We start from the raw sequence: 13029 nt of genomic DNA, 5'->3' as shown, positions 1-13029 counted from the left end.
ATCCCCACCACATGTGTGTAAACACCATGAACTGAGCCCCACATGTGAGCATTCCATGCCTCACTCCACTGGAGAGCCTCCAGCTTTCTCTGCCGACGTCATCACGCCTTTCTCACGACGGCCACGCCCACCACTTGACATCCTGCCTTTTGATTGGCGCAGGCGTTGACGTCAGGTCTTCTGGCTGTTTCTCATTGGTCTTGACGCGCCACTGCCGCGTTCTGTCCCCTCCCACTTCGCTACTCTAGGACTGTCACCGGCCATTCTTGGGGGTTACAAGAGGAGCTGCGTCACCGGCTGCCGAGTGACAGCGCGCTGGGGGGAGAGCGACGCTACAGCGGCTCCACGGCGGATGTATACTACTCGTCCCCGCTAGAGGGGAACTGGGCTGTGTGTGTCATGTCTTCCACTCACCCCCGAGTGAAGCGCAGCTCCGGTTCCCCACCGACCAACGGGTCCGGCGCCAGCCGCCTGCTCCAACCCATCCGGGCTACAGTGCCCTACCAGCTCCTGCACGGCCCCAGCCGCTCCCCGTCAGCCTCGGTGGGGAGCAACACGGACCCGGGCCCCCACAGCCCCTCCAATGGCACCCCGCCTTCCCCTCTCCTCCCCCAGCCCGAGCCGGCCGCTGCCAGGGTCCGCAGGAGGAGAAGCACCTCCCCGGACAGGAGGAGTGCCGGGTCCCCCGGGAGCAGAGGTGAGAGACTGGAGCTGCCTGCCATGTGTGGGCTCCGGACCCCTACACGCCCCTCTCATATAGCGAGCCAGGGTGCAGGGATCGGCCTGTGAGGGTTCAGTACTGATCATAACCAGTGTGGGGGTCCCCCACCTAGACCACCCTCAATCTAAACCAGGCTCAGGGTAGCTGGGTCTGGCCACACATTACAAGCAGAGCTCGGGGTCCATCCTTTTAACCATGGGTTAGTACCCCCCTTACTCCAACCAAGAGATCTCCCCCCCCCTCTCCAACCAAGGCTGAGTACAGACCCCCCCCCCCCTCTCCAACCAAGGCTGAGTACAGACCCCCCCCTCTCCAACCAAGGCTGAGTACAGACCCCCCCCTCTCCAACCAAGGCTGAGTACAGACCCCCCCCCTCTCCAACCAAGGCTGAGTACAGACCCCCCCCTCTCCAACCAAGGCTGAGTACAGACCCCCCCCCCTCTCCAACCAAGGCTGAGTACAGACCCCCCCCCTCTCCAACCAAGGCTGAGTACAGACCCCCCCCCTCTCCAACCAAGGCTGAGTACAGACCCCCCCCCTCTCCAACCAAGGCTGAGTACAGACCCCCCCCTCTCCAACCAAGGCTGAGTACAGACCCCCCCCTCTCCAACCAAGGCTGAGTACAGACCCCCCCCTCTCCAACCAAGGCTGAGTACAGACCCCCCCCTCTCCAACCAAGGCTGAGTACAGACCCCCCCCTCTCCAACCAAGGCTGAGTACAGACCCCCCCCTCTCCAACCAAGGCTGAGTACAGACCCCCCCCTCTCCAACCAAGGCTGAGTACAGACCCCCCCCTCTCCAACCAAGGCTGAGTACAGACCCCCCCCTCTCCAACCAAGGCTGAGTACAGACCCCCCCCTCTCCAACCAAGGCTGAGTACAGACCCCCCCCTCTCCAACCAAGGCTGAGTACAGACCCCCCCCTCTCCAACCAAGGCTGAGTACAGACCCCCCCCTCTCCAACCAAGGCTGAGTACAGACCCCCCCCTCTCCAACCAAGGCTGAGTACAGACCCCCCCCTCTCCAACCAAGGCTGAGTACAGACCCCCCCTCTCCAACCAAGGCTGAGTACAGACCCCCCCCTCTCCAACCAAGGCTGAGTACAGACCCCCCCCTCTCCAACCAAGGCTGAGTACAGACCCCCCCCTCTCCAACCAAGGCTGAGTACAGACCCCCCCCTCTCCAACCAAGGCTGAGTACAGACCCCCCCCTCTCCAACCAAGGCTGAGTACAGACCCCCCCCTCTCCAACCAAGGCTGAGTACAGACCCCCCCCTCTCCAACCAAGGCTGAGTACAGACCCCCCCCTCTCCAACCAAGGCTGAGTACAGACCCCCCCCTCTCCAACCAAGGCTGAGTACAGACCCCCCCCTCTCCAACCAAGGCTGAGTACAGACCCCCCCCTCTCCAACCAAGGCTGAGTACAGACCCCCCCCTCTCCAACCAAGGCTGAGTACAGACCCCCCCCTCTCCAACCAAGGCTGAGTACAGACCCCCCCCTCTCCAACCAAGGCTGAGTACAGACCCCCCCCTCTCCAACCAAGGCTGAGTACAGACCCCCCCCTCTCCAACCAAGGCTGAGTACAGACCCCCCCCTCTCCAACCAAGGCTGAGTACAGACCCCCCCCTCTCCAACCAAGGCTGAGTACAGACCCCCCCCTCTCCAACCAAGGCTGAGTACAGACCCCCCCCTCTCCAACCAAGGCTGAGTACAGACCCCCCCCTCTCCAACCAAGGCTGAGTACAGACCCCCCCCTCTCCAACCAAGGCTGAGTACAGACCCCCCCCCCGCCAACCATGGCTCAGTACAACCCCTCCCCCCCCGCCAACCATGGCTCAGTACAACCCCTCCCCCCCCGCCAACCATGGCTCAGTACAACCCCTCCCCCCCCGCCAACCATGGCTCAGTACAACCCCTCCCCCCCCGCCAACCATGGCTCAGTACAACCCCTCCCCCCCCGCCAACCATGGCTCAGTACAACCCCTCCCCCCCCGCCAACCATGGCTCAGTACAACCCCTCCCCCCCCGCCAACCATGGCTCAGTACAACCCCTCCCCCCCCGCCAACCATGGCTCAGTACAACCCCTCCCCCCCCGCCAACCATGGCTCAGTACAACCCCTCCCCCCCCGCCAACCATGGCTCAGTACAACCCCTCCCCCCCGCCAACCATGGCTCAGTACAACCCCTCCCCCCCCGCCAACCATGGCTCAGTACAACCCCTCCCCCCCCGCCAACCATGGCTCAGTACAACCCCTCCCCCCCCGCCAACCATGGCTCAGTACAACCCCTCCCCCCCCGCCAACCATGGCTCAGTACAACCCCTCCCCCCCCGCCAACCATGGCTCAGTACAACCCCTCCCCCCCCGCCAACCATGGCTCAGTACAACCCCTCCCCCCCCGCCAACCATGGCTCAGTACAACCCCTCCCCCCCCGCCAACCATGGCTCAGTACAACCCCTCCCCCCCCGCCAACCATGGCTCAGTACAACCCCTCCCCCCCCGCCAACCATGGCTCAGTACAACCCCTCCCCCCCCGCCAACCATGGCTCAGTACAACCCCTCCCCCCCCGCCAACCATGGCTCAGTACAACCCCTCCCCCCCCGCCAACCATGGCTCAGTACAACCCCTCCCCCCCCGCCAACCATGGCTCAGTACAACCCCTCCCCCCCCGCCAACCATGGCTCAGTACAACCCCTCCCCCCCCGCCAACCATGGCTCAGTACAACCCCTCCCCCCCCGCCAACCATGGCTCAGTACAACCCCTCCCCCCCCGCCAACCATGGCTCAGTACAACCCCTCCCCCCCCGCCAACCATGGCTCAGTACAACCCCTCCCCCCCCGCCAACCATGGCTCAGTACAACCCCTCCCCCCCCGCCAACCATGGCTCAGTACAACCCCTCCCCCCCCGCCAACCATGGCTCAGTACAACCCCTCCCCCCCCGCCAACCATGGCTCAGTACAACCCCTCCCCCCCCGCCAACCATGGCTCAGTACAACCCCTCCCCCCCCGCCAACCATGGCTCAGTACAACCCCTCCCCCCCCGCCAACCATGGCTCAGTACAACCCCTCCCCCCCCGCCAACCATGGCTCAGTACAACCCCTCCCCCCCCGCCAACCATGGCTCAGTACAACCCCTCCCCCCCCGCCAACCATGGCTCAGTAGAACCCCTCCCCCCCCGCCAACCATGGCTCAGTAGAACCCCTCCCCCCCCGCCAACCATGGCTCAGTAGAACCCCTCCCCCCCCGCCAACCATGGCTCAGTAGAACCCCTCCCCCCCCGCCAACCATGGCTCAGTAGAACCCCTCCCCCCCCGCCAACCATGGCTCAGTAGAACCCCTCCCCCCCGCCAACCATGGCTCAGTAGAACCCCTCCCCCCCGCCAACCATGGCTCAGTAGAACCCCTCCCCCCCGCCAACCATGGCTCAGTAGAACCCCTCCCCCCCGCCAACCATGGCTCAGTAGAACCCCTCCCCCCCGCCAACCATGGCTCAGTAGAACCCCTCCCCCCCGCCAACCATGGCTCAGTAGAACCCCTCCCCCCCGCCAACCATGGCTCAGTAGAACCCCTCCCCCCCGCCAACCATGGCTCAGTAGAACCCCTCCCCCCCGCCAACCATGGCTCAGTAGAACCCCTCCCCCCCGCCAACCATGGCTCAGTAGAACCCCTCCCCCCCGCCAACCATGGCTCAGTAGAACCCCACCTCCCCCCGCCAACCATGGCTCAGTAGAACCCCACCTCCCCCCGCCAACCATGGCTCAGTACACCCCCCCCCCCCGCCAACCATGGCTCAGTACACCCCCCCCCCCCGCCAACCATGGCTCAGTACACCCCCCCCCCCCCGCCAACCATGGCTCAGTACAACCCCCCCCCCGCCAACCATGGCTCAGTACAACCCCCCCCCCAACCATGGCTCAGTACAACCCCCCCCCCGCCAACCATGGCTCAGTACAACCCCCCCCCCGCCAACCATGGCTCAGTACAACCCCCCCCCCACAACCATGGCTCAGTACAACCCCCCCCCCCCCAACCATGGCTCAGTACAACCCCCCCACCCCGCCAACCATGGCTCAGTACAACCCCCCCACCCCGCCAACCATGGCTCAGTACAACCCCCCCACCCCGCCAACCATGGCTCAGTACAACCCCCCCACCCCGCCAACCATGGCTCAGTACAACCCCCCCACCCCGCCAACCATGGCTCAGTACAACCCCCCCACCCCGCCAACCATGGCTCAGTACAACCCCCCCACCCCGCCAACCATGGCTCAGTACAACCCCCCCACCCCGCCAACCATGGCTCAGTACAACCCCCCCACCCCGCCAACCATGGCTCAGTACAACCCCCCCCCCCCTGCCAATCATGGCTCGGTACTATGTCGTCCCCCCCCCCCCCCCCGAGCTCAGTACAGACGTCGTTCCCCATCAAATAAGATACAGAAGGTTCAGATTAGGGGGTTCTTCCTTCGCTCACCAAACACACGACAGTGAGTTCAGCCCTTCCATCTCTGAGCATTGCTCAGATTAGGGGGGCTTAGATATAACAGCAGGAAGCACGGGCACACATCTGTTCTGTACAGATACAGTCCTGTGCATCCCCTCCACCTCATAATGAATTGTAGTAGGGGTGCTTTTTTTTTTTCTTTGTAGGCTTTAATATACCTCCCCAGCCCCCATAATGAGGTCAACTCACAGGGTGCGTTTAGAAACCTGCAGGGAAGACTGCACAGACTTCTTATAAACTATATATTTATTTGTTTTTCACCTGCTTGTTGGGATCAGGGATTTGTTAGCTGGGCCTAAGCAGAACATATGCGTTTCTAGTCCAGTGCACCATCTGCTTTTTGAGTTCTTTTCACCTTTACGTAATATTTGCACTCAAATGTCTATACACTATATAATGGGAGCAGTCCTGTATGTGGATAAAGTCATAGTTGTATATCAAAAAATAACCCACAGCTAATGCCCTTTTAGAGATTATACATTCTTCAGCGTCTGTATCCTCTACTAGTGACCTAGAGCATGTACACGGTTTAAGCCACTAAATTTAGACTTGTAAAGGAAATGGCAACGGATCTGAAAATTTTAGGCCTTAAGAGCCAGAATTAAAGACCTGTTCAAACCAACAATATTTTAATTTCTACTGTATTTGGCATACAAATTTACATAAAATATACTAATCACCATAGTGGAGTTATTTCCTAACCCATGACTTTATGAACTAGTGACTCACACTAGACCGATCCATGCATAACCATATTACACATATTTTTAATGGGCCCGTCCATCTCAGTGTTTACCCAGTCCGTGCACCGGTTATGCGTTTATGAAGGTGGGCTGTCTGGTGGCCTGCCTTATATGTAGAACATATCACTTGTTTGTTTTTTCATTACTGAAAGAAAACACAATTCTCTCTTGAGATGCAAAAAGTACTTCAAAATATAATTGATCTCATGGGTTCTGATATATGATATCATGAGCCATGTGCACGGAACTACTTATTTCAAATTTAAGCAAATCTATATATACTTGTGGTAAACATGCTGTTTTTTTGCGGTTTGGAAATCCAAGGTTTACGTTCAATTTGAGTAGTTTTAGGATATACCACAGATGTATTAATATACAGCATTTGTTGTATAATTACTTGCGCAGACTTGTGTTGTTTTTCAACATTAGGAATTTTAAAGAGAAATAGTAATTTTATGCATTTGCAAGGAATATTTGCATTTTAGTTATTTCTGTGTAGGAAGATCCTTATTAAGTACATTTTCCTATGATTGTTTATTATGTAAAATGCAATAGTTTTGACTTGTATAGTAGTCTTAACATATGGTATAACTTCAAACCATGTGCATGTGAGTTGTTAGTATGACATTTATAAACGAAGAGCCTTTTTAAAGTGTAAAAAGTCCATCTCTCTCCTTTTTTGTGGTTCAGTATTTTCAGTTTGTGCTTATACATTTTCTCTCTACTGTTGTGAAACACTTTAGCTCAGCAAGGTAAATTAGTCATGCGATTTAGCACTCTCTGTACTAGGCCGCAATGTAGTGTTTGATATAATGCTCTGAGGTTTTTAATTGCCTAACTGTGAAAGGGTTAATTTCTCCCAGGATTACTAGAGTTTGGAGTTAGACTTGCATTGCGATCACAATCAACACGACAAGCCGGCACACCCACTTTCCACCACAAAATCGTTTCTCTAAAAAAAATAAAAATGCTTGCAGAAAACCTGCTTTGGCTTATGCAGTTGGACTATGAAATGTTGTCCCCTATATTCTGCTTCTGCTGATTTTACATAAAACGATAGTGTGAAATCTTGTCTTCTGTATGTACACCTTTCTAGTCTCTTCTTTTGTTGTCCTTCAAGCAGTTACTATGGAAGTGTTGATGTTTTGTTTGTGGTTGTAACTGTGATCGTGTGCATAGTGCTATAAGTTCTTTTGCATTATAGCAGTTGTAAAGATTTTTATTTTTTTAGTATCGTTATGACTTTTTCTGGTGCAGGTCTGACACTGGTTTCCATTTAAAGAACATTTTTCTTTTTTTTTTTTTTTTTTTTTTTTTTTTTTTTTTTTGCTTAACCTATTCAGTTTTATTTATTTGTGTCAACTAACACCAGTTCTATTATGGGAACATTGATGCATGCTTGGGGAACACTAATTGGGTGGCGGTTAGATGCAGGATGTCTATTAACCTTATATTTATAAATCCTTTTTTTTTTTTTAACCAATTGTAGAACACAGGGGTGCCTTGTCAAAAGCTCGTGTTTCCAGTGGCAATTTCTTAATGAAAGTGATCTAGGCTTGCTGGTTGAAACGCTTACCCGCTTTTTCCTGGACTTAAGAAATATCTTGGCCACGCAGGAATGTGGGGGTGGGTTCCCATGGATTGTACCGGAGCTAGGTGCACCTAACCTGTTACAACACCATTGGAACCCAATACAATACCAAACACCGAAATTGTATATTGTATAGAAATACAATTGTATTGTGTGTATATATATATATTGTATTGAAATTGTATAGAAATACAATTTAATACCAAAGATGTAAGAGGTTATAACTTGACTGTTCCTTAAAACATGAAAAACAGAATCTTTCAGTTTGACAAAGAAACTAAATCGGTCATTCAGCCCCTTTGATTAGACATGTCTTTATTATTTTATGACCTGCTTTTAAAAGTATATATTTTTTTTTAAATGGTCAAAACACTAGTTTATGTGGTCCGGTCACTGCATTTTGTTGTATAACTGTTTTGTTAAAATTGATTCGGAATTGGTGTTAATTGGCAAGGAAATTAATTACTGGCACTTATTTAGGAAACAGTGGCATGCTGGCTAAGTCAGTCTGGGGCTATTAAAGTCTTTGACTTAATTGGGTCTATATACTGGCAGTATATAAATGTAAATCTTTGTATAATACTGTTCCTTGCTGCTTCGGCTAGCATTGCATACGTGTATATTTATCTTTTTTATTGCTATCCAGATTTGTCTGAGGGGCTGAAAAAAAAGACTAGCCTGCTCAAGCTTGCTTTGTGTCATTACAATAGCTACCCTGTGATGTGGTATTATTGGTTATTTTAGATATTTTGTAATGCTCTTAGCTTTTTTTTTTTTTTTTTTTATAAAGAGACAGATTTGCACAGTGTATTAAAACTCCTTCCCTGACGGCCTCCTTGTCAGCAGATGGGCAAGGAGGGCCATGAGGTGACACAAGTAAGCAGATACCCTTTCATCATCTATGCATAATCCGGAAAGACGTTCTGCCTTGGCAAATTATAGTGGCTTCGGCCTAAATTCAGAGCAGGCCCATGCGTTTACCCAGATTGTGGCTGCACAAAGCAGTATAAAGTTGCAGAGCATATGTAAACAAAAAAATCTGCACTTTTTTTTTCTTTTTCAATTAGCGGTGCAAATTGGCTTATTTAATTATACATATTTTATTTTTAAATAAAACTCTCTCCAAAGTGTATTTAGACAGCTGATATTTTCATTTGTTTGTCAGCCTTGAAGCATCTGTTGTCGTCATCTTTTCTATTCCAAATCTTTTATCGCCACTGCATTTTCACTTCTTGCTGTAATATAGAGGAAGCCATATTCTGCAAGTAAAGAAACCATAATTTGTTTTATTTAATCCTCCCCCACCCCCTCCTATTTATATTTTTGTTTAAGAAAAACAAATCTCTCTTTCGCAACTTGCCTAAGTAGTTTATTTTAATATAATGTTAAACTACGCAAAGTAAAAAATGGTGTGCAAGCAGCATCAAAGATTACACTTTGGTCACCAAAAAAGAACCGCTTATTGTAGTTATTCTGGTGAGTATAGTCACTCCCTGCATGTGTTTTCATGTGAACATTGACTTTTCATAGAAAATGCAGTGTGTATATTGCTGCCTAGGGATACCTCCAGTAGCAGTTACTCATATGTCCGCTAGTGGCTTGTGCAGATCTGATGTTCCAAGTCTCCACGCTCTGCATTAAGGCACTGAACATTCCTCCTAGAGATGCATTGATTCAATGCATCTCTGTGAAAAGATGCTGAGTGGCCAGCATGCCCGAGCCTAATGTGCTTGCAGAGTTTGCGCATGTTGGTATTCCTAACACTTTAGTATCCCTTTTAATAGCCATCACAGAAAACAAACTTGCCAGATAAGTATATATTTAAAGTAGACATCCTAAGGCATTTTAACATTCATTATGTACCCATTTAACTGACAAACTAAATATTGTAGAAAAAAATGTTTATTCAGATTTTTAACATGCATAACAAGGTAGGTTTTATTTATTTATTTATTTATTTTTTCCATTAAATATTTCTTCAGCTTGGTGTCGTTCTGTTGTCTATAGTTTGTCCCTGCTGGCATTTTAATGTTAACCTTGCATTTTCAGAGAAAAGGCAGTGTTTACATTACTGCCTAAGGAGTGGCGGGCACTCAGATGGCCACTAGAGGTGCTTACTGAGTAAGTGGTGCACAATTTTATATATTTTGAACTTTATTGAAATGCCTTTTTTATTTTATTTTTTCCTGGCACCGGAGAATCCCTTTAATCCTAACCATAAATAATGATGGGATTCCTTTGCTGGCCCTAATCTTAATTCAGACCTTAAAGGATCACTATAGGCACCCAACCACTTCAACTCAATGAAGTGGTCTTGGTGCCAGGTCCCTTTAGTGTTAACCCTGCAGCTGAAAAAAACTGCTATGTTTCACTGAGGGTTAATCCAGCCTTTAGTGGCTGTCTCACTGACAGCCGCTAGAGGCGCCTCCGTGCTTCTTACTGTGAAAATCATCGAGAAGACGCTGGATGTCCATCGGAAATCATCAATGCTTTCATATGGGTGGTTTTGAATGCGCGCGCGGCTCTTGCTGCACATGTGCATTTGGCGCTCAGGGTACTATAGTGTCAGGAAAACGAAGCGGTTTTCCTGACTCTAGTGTCCCTTTAATGAAATGGTCTGGCTGCCAGGTCCCTCTAGGATTAACCCTTTCTGCTGTAAACTTGGCAGTTTCAGAGAAACTGCTATGTTTACTTTAGGGTTAATCCAGCCTCTAGTGGCTGTCTCATTGATTTTCACAGTGAGAAGATGCCAGCGTCCATAGGAAAGCATTGAGAATGCTTTCCTAGGAGACTGGCTGAAGGCGCGCAGCTCTTGCTGCACATGCACATTCAGCCGATGACGGCAGAAGAAGGCGGAGATTCCCCAGCGCTGAGGGAGCCCGGCGCTGGGGGAAAAAAGGTAAGGGATTAACCCCTTCCTCACCCTATAGCCCGGCGGGAGGGGGGCCCAAAGGGTGAGGGGGACCCAAGGACCCTAGAGAGCCAGGAAAGAGTGTTTTCCTGGCACTATAGTGGTCCTTTAAGTGAGTAGGCCTCTTTTTTTTTTTTTTTTTAATATATTTCACACATTGTATGACTGTACCTGCATGCATTAACAATGGAATTTTCCAGTAGTAAGTAAGGAAAATATATTTAAAAAAAAAAAAAAAAAAGAGAAAATTTTCCCAGATTAGTTCTGGGATGGCTTTTCCTTATAGCAACTAAATTCTTCTCTAGGAGAGCACTATACTATGTGTCTAAGGTGGGTTTCTTATTCACCTTCTTGTTTTTTTGTTTATTTAGCAACTCTTACACCAACTAAAAACTTGTACCTTAGCTAAATACTTTTGTCAGGTTTTGCACCAGAGTGATGAGGCTGATCTTGGTGGAAGGACCAGCCATATTTAAAGGACCACTCTAGTGCCAGGAAAACATACTCGTTTTCCTGGCACTAGAGTGCCCTGAGGGTGCCCCCACCCTCAGGGACCCCCTCCCGCCCGGCTCTGGAAAGGGGTAAAAACGTACCTTTTTCCAGCGGTGGGCGGAGAGCTCTCCTCCTCCGATCCTCCTCTTCTCCTCCCTGTCGGCTGAATGCGCACGCGCGGCAAGAGCTGCGCACGCATTCAGCCGGTCACATAGGAAAGCATTCATAATGCTTTCCTATGGACGCTTGCGTGCTCTCACTGTGATTTTCACAGTGAGAATCACGCAAGCGCCTCTAGCGGCTGTCAGTGAGACAGCCACTAGAGGAAATAGGGGAAGGCTTAACCCATTCACAAACATAGCTGTTTCTCTGAAACTGCTATGTTTATGAAAAAATGGGTTAACCCTAGAAGGACCTGGCACCCAGACCACTTCATTAAGCTGAAGTGGTCTGGGTGCCTAGAGTGGTCCTTTAATGATCTGTTATTTAACACAATGGCAGAGTGAGAATTGTATGTGCACCTGTATAAAGTATGTAAATTTAAACCATCTCATCCTACCACCCACACTTTCTTCTTCCATTCTTCATATCAAACAATAATTATTAATTGAATTATGTGTTTCAGCATTTAATTATGTCTTAAAGTAGGCATTGGGGGATCAACAAATATATTTCCAGAGCCCACTCTGATACAGATTATCTGTCGCCTTTCGGCCCGATTGCTTATAACTGGTGCCGATATTCTGTACTTTTTAAAGTTTTAACAAGCGCAACCCAATTTTACAAAATATGCCTTCAGCTGATCTCTGTATACGGGGACACACAGGGAAGGGTGATGTGAGGGTGCAACACGACATTTAATTGGCTGACAGCTGGAGTTTTTGGATGTTGAAAAGGCTGCTTGCGGTAAATTGGGAAGGTGAATAAATTATCGGTAATATTGGTAAATTTAAAGGCAGATTAAAACAGTGATACAGCCTATCTGCTCTAATAATCGGCAGAGCCAATAATCTGTCTAACCCCAGTAGGAATGCTTTCACTTTATTGGGACTTATGGCATTGTTCTGTGACTACTAAATGTACATCAAGGCTCAAAATTTTCACTTGCCCACTAGCCATTGTTTATTTGAAGAAATTAACTCCTGGTCTGTGTGTCACGAATCCTCTGAGCGTGGCGAGTAACTGGTATGCTTTGTCTAGTAGTGTAGGACTTTACATTTTGAGCCTTCTGTACATAAGAGTGCTGTATGTGTAGGGGTAAGATTTGGTTGGTTAGTTATGGGTGCCATTTAGGCCTATCTTTATTGATTATGATTGGTGATAAATGGCAACCACGATAGATGTAGTGACCAAGTGCTGTATGACATGCGTGCTACTTGAATCACACTTTAAGCACCATTTCAGTAAGTGCGTGCAGTCCTGGTGACATGAAGCGTGAGTCAGACTCCTGTGGTCAGACCAACTATGTCAAACCATAAACCTATAACTTTTACTTTCTTTAATAGAAACTATCCCTCCCACCCCCCAAATCATAGCAGATAGATGGTGATGTTTTAACGGGATATGAATGCGTGACTATTTTTATTGTGCTAATACATTTCTTTTTTTTCTTTATTCTTTATTTTTGTTGTGCATGCAATAACAGTTATCCTACTCAGCCACAATAGCCGTCGCAGGCAAAATGATAACGGGTATAATAAGCTTGATATGGCATTTGAATAGACGGCACAAATTTTTGGTTATAATGTATGAGGGTCAGACAGCGGAGAAACATAACATATTAGAAGAAACAAGCGTTGTCTTTAGCGTTTGTAGTACAATCGATTATGCGTTCAACGATTACAAATGAACAGGCTTAAATATCCCCCTCCTATAGCGCTTTCCAGGCAATCAAAATTTTAACGTCATTATATAAACAGGCTGTAGCATTTAAGTGTCGGCATGCCCCACTCTCAAGATGATACTGCACTATTATGAACCATGAGGTAAGAGGCACAGTGATATATCAGTACATATGTACATTTCTAGTGGTCTGTAGTAGAAAGAGGAGCATTAAACATTAG

General features: G+C 49.3%; 1 protein-coding gene across 1 annotated transcript in view; it reads left to right on the top strand.

Annotated features, from left to right (window-relative positions):
* Positions 1–240: 240 nt before the first annotated feature.
* GLCCI1 (glucocorticoid induced 1) overlaps positions 241–13029 on the top strand; it is a 54456-nt gene continuing 41667 nt past the window's right edge. Inside the window, exon 1 of the mRNA XM_063452425.1 lies at positions 241–697. Coding sequence (XP_063308495.1) covers positions 400–697 — 298 coding nt within the window. The 5' untranslated portion in view covers positions 241–399. The remainder of the gene's footprint in view (positions 698–13029) is intronic.

Source organism: Pelobates fuscus, chromosome 4 (assembly GCF_036172605.1).
Source record: "Pelobates fuscus isolate aPelFus1 chromosome 4, aPelFus1.pri, whole genome shotgun sequence".
Taxonomy (NCBI): Eukaryota; Metazoa; Chordata; class Amphibia; order Anura; family Pelobatidae; genus Pelobates; species Pelobates fuscus.
Note: the sequence above shows the minus strand (reverse complement) of the source record. Positions and strands in the feature narration are given on the sequence as shown.